The 5806-nt window shown below is 41.3% G+C and overlaps 1 protein-coding gene and 1 long non-coding RNA gene across 2 annotated transcripts; one reads left to right on the top strand and one right to left on the bottom strand.

The window, feature by feature from the left end:
* The first annotated feature begins 1303 nt into the window (after positions 1–1303).
* On the top strand, positions 1304–3617 carry LOC148098849 (uncharacterized). Its single transcript, XM_087850909.1, has 4 exons — positions 1304–1789; positions 1931–2182; positions 2759–2848; positions 3019–3617. The coding sequence occupies exons 1-4, from the start codon at positions 1660–1662 to the stop codon at positions 3276–3278; spliced, it is 732 nt and encodes a 243-aa protein (XP_087707035.1). The 5' UTR covers positions 1304–1659; the 3' UTR covers positions 3279–3617.
* Positions 3618–3939: 322 nt separating this feature from the next.
* Positions 3940–5092, bottom strand: LOC148098848 (uncharacterized). Its single transcript, XR_015720034.1, has 2 exons — positions 4729–5092; positions 3940–4195 (listed from the first exon to the last, which is right to left on the bottom strand). It is a non-coding gene; the product is annotated as an uncharacterized LOC148098848 (long non-coding RNA).
* Between the last annotated feature and the right edge of the window lie 714 nt (positions 5093–5806).

Here is a 5806-nt window from a genome sequence, read left to right as displayed (position 1 = left end):
TGATCTTTTCTTTTATCCCAGCAAAGTTTTATGAAGTATCTCCCTCCAATAATCCGCAAACACATCTAACATCAAAGTCACAAAACTGTGCATTTTAAATCTGGGGTTAAGAAACTGGGTTTCGGATTTTGGTCTATTTTAGCAAGCAACACCATTAAATGACTGATTCTTTACAATGGAGAGAGAGTAACGCTGCTGGATTACTACATTTTCATTAAAAATGTTTTTTGGACAAAAATATGGTTACAAGCAGCACTATCCCACGGTCCATAGATAGATAGATAGATGTTCATTTGCTGTAAGAACATAAACTTAAAAACTGGCAGACAGTCCATCTGGTAAGTCTCACTCCTGCAACATATTAGGTCCTTCATATGCTGTATTTCATACTGCTAATCTATGACGTTGGATTCTCAGGAGCATGAAATGAAATGCAAGAAATAAAATGTGGCTGTTGGATGTAGGTTTCTCTCTAAACCCTGTGTTAAAGCTTATGAGTGTGAATTAACAGTGAAAGAGTATTGTAAGAGTCATTATGGATGAAGGAGCTAAGGGGGAGTGCAGAAAATTCCAATTCCAGAGTAAAATGTGTGTAATGCAGTATTAATATATGTTCAACATGTCTTCTGCAAAAAGTAATATTATTAAACCAGTCTGCTATAAGCCTCTTTTTCCTTTGTTTCAATCATTTAATGATCAGATGTGTCATTCCTAGCGATAGTGTTAGACCATGTTTTAGCGCCTTTCTGTCTAACCTTTATCCTTTGTGTGTTAGCTGCAGATCTTTGTATCTGCTCGCATAGTGTTTATCGCCTAAAGGTTGCCATCTGCTTACCCAGGCAGGTACCTCGTAAAATGTTTAATTGTCCTGAACATGTGCTTTTAGACTCTAAGTCTTTAGTGTCCTACACAAACACAAGCACAGAATAGATGAGATGCAGTCTGAGTGTGCTGACTTACCCCTCTGGAGGCAAAAGCCAATATTTGGGGGGTTTATTGTAAATAGACTATCCAAGACCTCCAAGATGAGTGGGGGGTTTTTTCCCCGCAAGATATTCTTTGCCTTTGTACATTCAGTACTGTGCAAAATTCTTGAGCCACTTTCTTTATATTTTGCTAAGAAAAAACTAGATGCAGCAATTTATTGAAACATGCAAATATACATGGAAATACAGCGTATATGGTAAAAACAGAGGTTGTACAATTCAGTGTTTGATATACCTGCCTTCATTCTTCAATACAGCCTGAATTCTCTTAGGAAAGCTTTCTTGTAGGTTCTTACGGTGTGTTCACACCGAACGCGATGGACGCGAATAGAGCGTCAGGTTTACATGTAAAGTCAATGGAAAAGCGCGATGACGCGCGATTGTGGGTCCCGCGAAAATTCGGAAGCAGATTTGCGTCGCGAAAACGCCAAAACGCGTGAAACGCGCGTCAGTGTAGCGCGTCTGGCGCGTTTGACTCGCGAATAAAACCACGCGCGTGAGTTTTTGTGTTGCATTTTGTGCATACGCGCGTTTCGCGTCTACCGCTCGAGTTGGAAAAAGCTGAACTCCAGCGTCAAATCGCGCCGCGACAACCAATCAGGAGCCTGGTGACGTGGCTCTGACCTAGGTCAAAGGGGCAGATCCAGCCAAAGCCCTTCATTCTTCATTCAGTATGGAGGAAAAGCTAATCAGAGCCGTGGCTAATCACCTGGAGTTATATGATGCTAGCTACTACTTCTACCGAGACAGGAATAAAAAGGACCTAGCTTGGAGACACATAAGTGAGGAGATCGGGCAACCTGGTAAGTTCATTCCTTCTTCTTTTTAATTTTCAGACTGACCCGATGAACCCGCGCAAAAGCTAGCAAGCCCGCCTACTGTCCCGCTATTTTCCCACTGATGTACAAATACCTTTCCGCTAACAAGATAATGCGTTTATTCAGAGGACATCTGCAGGAGAAAGTGGAAGAGCCTCAGGGACACTTATAATAAGGAGAAGAAGACAGAGAAGGAGAAGGGGAGTGGGTCTGCAGCAGGATCGGGGAGAAAATGGAAGTTCTTCACGGTCATGGGGTTTCTGGACCCCTTCCTCACCCCGCGGGAGACTAGCGGTAATATGGTGCGGACCGTGGAGAACTTCTCCCCCGAGGACCAGGGACAGCCCGAAGAGGCAGCAGGGGAGTGTCAGTCAGAAGGTATGTTTACAATGAGTTAATGTAGGCAGTTAATTTATGCGTGTTGTCATACAGGAACATATTTTGTTTATTAATAAACAGTATACAGTAGTCCCGCTGTTCATCCGTCACTGCCTCGCCTTTTCGCTGATTTTATTTATTGCACCGTACAGCTTTCAACGATGCGCATTGCATTCTGCAGCCCAAATGACAAATCTCCTCCGTGTCGTGTCTCCTGCGCTTGCCAAACTTATCATGTTTGGTTTTGATAACCATCACGTCCAATAGAAAAAAACAGCACAAAAACACTCATAACTATGACCCTCATTCGGAAATAGACACCTGCACCGGGAGCAAAAAAGGCGCACAAAAGTGGCGCCGCAGACGGAGAATAAGCGCGGCATAATACTTTTACGTTTTAAAATCGACAAAGGTTTTCACTTTGAGAATCAACTTGTGAGAACTGTGACTACTGTTCATGTGCTGCAATAAATGAGAGACCACTGTATATAATAATAAGTATATAAGTATATAATAATATAATATTCTCTATGACTGTTGTTTTCAACCTGTTAACATCTAATATTGTCTTGATAGAGTCAAGTAATCATGCAGCAGAGTCCTCAACTGTCTCTTCTCCTGGCTCTCCAGTCCCTGGTCCCTCAGCTCCTGCTGCTGCACCCACAGGTATGAACATCAAGCACTGACAGCTTTTTACTTGCTTGGATTCCCTTGTGATCACCTTTACTAAATATCTACAACCAATCTGTTTATATCCTGTTTTTTTCAATTTTGAAAATGAAAATCTAGTAGCAGCCTTCTCATTACTTTGTGTTGTTTTGTGCTGTGTTTTACAGGCCCACAGAGGAGGACAGTTCGAAGGCGGGCGAGGGACGGGTCCCAGGACGGTCCATCGGCGGTGGAGCTGGCCATCCTGGAGTCCCTAAAGAGGCCACGCCCGTCTCCAACAGAACATTTCCTCCTCGGCCTTGTTCCTGCTCTGGAGAGCATGCCGCCTCAGACACGAGAATTCGTGAAATTTCAAATTTATAAATTAGTTTTTGAAAACAGCACAGCTGTGTTAAATTTGGAAACATTGGACCCTAATGATCAGTAGTTTTCTGATGAGGCAGCAGCTCTCCAGGGCAGAAACAATGTTCTTATTTTTCTCCTCCTTCTCCCTGAGGCTCTTCCACTCCAAGCTGGGTCCTTTTTATTCCTGTCTCTCTGTAAATAGTTAAATTTCATATATTTATGATAAATGTTTTTGTTAATGAATTTATATTTTTTCAAATAAACATTTATAATGACAAATGTCTCTGTTCTACTACACAGCAAATATTGGCACCCGACTTGACACAAGTAGAATTTATTTCATATTATACTAATGACAAAACATACTAATACAGTGGGATGCAAAAGTTTGGGCAACATTGTGAAAAGTAATTATTTTCCTGTACAAATTATTGGTTGTCACAATAAAAATTGTCAGTTAAATATATCATATAGGAGACACACACAGTGATATTTGAGAAGTGAAATGCAGTTTACAGAAAGTGTGGAATAACTGTTTAAATCAAGCAGGTGCATAAATTTGCGACACAAAAAAAGAGAAATGAAATAAATATTTAGTGTATATCAATGTGTGTGTCTCCTATATGATATATGTAAGTGACATTTTTCATTGTAACAGTGATTCATACAGGAAAATAATGACTTTTAATAAGGTTGCCCAAACTTTTCCACCACACTGTATATAGGAACATAGTGAAGACAAGTTATTTAAGAGAGTAAAAAGAGGTTAGTTTATTTTGGAGTAGAGCTCCATTTATTAAGAAAAATTTAAAAAGACAGGAACACTCTTTAGAGGTTTGTGGGTGGCTCTTAAAAGAGCCGTTGTGGGGAAGTCACTCGGACTTCAAACAGGCTACTCCTTTGGTTGCCAAGACACAGCTCCCTCCGCCGAGAAGTGAGCCATGAACTTCTCCCTCACCAGGACAGCCTCTCTGGAGGAGTTGTTTGCTGGCAAGGAACCTGGACAAAATTGTTTAAAATGAGTATTATGTGTACTGCAGTTACAAAATACATTATTGAAATTCCAAAATTACAAATTGCAAAACATAAATCTTACATAAAACCTTTTGTAATTATAAGGATAATTACATGATATATATTAGATATAATCTAAAACAGTCTGCGGGGATTATATACAAATATTCAACTATCCCAGAATTAAACCAGGTCTAAATAAAAAGGAGTGAGTATCACTACAAAGGTTAACTCAGTGGTCCTAATGCTACAGTTTGATATCAGCAAACACCGAGCGCATACATTGATATGACACCACAGCCATGCTATCATTCAAACACTGATAACAGCATAAATCGAATTAAATCGGGACTTGATGAGACCTTCTGAGTATCACTAGAAATATTATAAACAGTCGTCTCCGTACCACATTCACTGTTAGCATAGCACATCCATGTTAGCAGTGTATAAATGGATGGTTTAGCATGTATTAGCACAGGTATCAATAAAGGACTACCGTATTAAATACTTTTACTAACCTCAGGCAGATGGACAGGCGCTCTGCAGGTGGGATTGAGCGCCTGTAGTTGGTGTCTAGGCGGGCGATTCTGGGACCGACCCGGGGAAGCAGGTCCTCAAACTGGCCGAGTGAAAGACGGTGATGTCGCTGGAATCGGCCGTCATCCAGGCGCAGCTCCTGGAGCAAATGGTGAAACTCACCAAACTGCTCATGCCTCTGGAGGACCTGATGGACCCAGGTACGGCGAGGGCGTCTTTTACGCCGCTGCTCTGCTCTCCACAGTACATAGAGAAGGGAGACTCTCTCTTCAAGCGCTAACTCGACAGCTGCCATCTTGCAAAGATACCGGTCTGGCACAACTTCCTCCCACATCCCTCCCACATTTCCGGTTCACGCGCGTCAAAAGATCATATTTTGACGCGCGATGGATTTTTCTTGGACACGCGTTGAGGCGCGAATGTGCACGCGTCAAATTAGGGGCGTTTGGGGCGTTTTTGTTCGCGTCCATCGCGTTCGGTGTGAACACACCGTTATAGTTCTCTGACTTATTGAAGGACATTGACATTCAAAGCTCTTCTTTGGATGTTGTCTCCCTTTTGTTCTGTTGTCTGTCAAGAATCCTACACCCAATCCCATGACTTATACTGTTCCACTGAAGCAGATGCATCTCTCCTGTGTCAGCTCTTTGCTGGATTTTTTTCTTAAGGACATGACATTCAGATACTTTTCATTGACTGCAGATAATTTTTTTAGGCACGGTACTTCTTTTGTCCTCTACTTGTCTAGTTTTCTCAGATGTTTTTAAGCACAGCATGAAGCATGCACACATTTGCACAAGTTTTTAGCACTTTGTAAATCTTTTTTTTTTTTTTGGTGTAAAAAATATACTATTTTATGCCTGTCAAACTGTATCATCTTTGAGATTTTTCATAGATTCAACTAAAAAATGGGAACAAATTATGTGTTTTTGTGACAGGCTGCTTAGTCCTACACAAGTTTGGAGCCTGGTCAGTGGAGACAGGTCAGTGTTAAGTTGTTTAAGCAGCAAAAAGAAATGTCTGAAGGTGGTCAGGTACAAGGATTGGTGTGAAAATGAG

This window comes from Neolamprologus brichardi, chromosome 14 (genome assembly GCF_056152115.1).
Source record: "Neolamprologus brichardi isolate AB-2024 chromosome 14, ASM5615211v1, whole genome shotgun sequence".
Classification (NCBI taxonomy): Eukaryota; Metazoa; Chordata; class Actinopteri; order Cichliformes; family Cichlidae; genus Neolamprologus; species Neolamprologus brichardi.
This window is presented reverse-complemented; position numbering and strand designations above follow the sequence as displayed.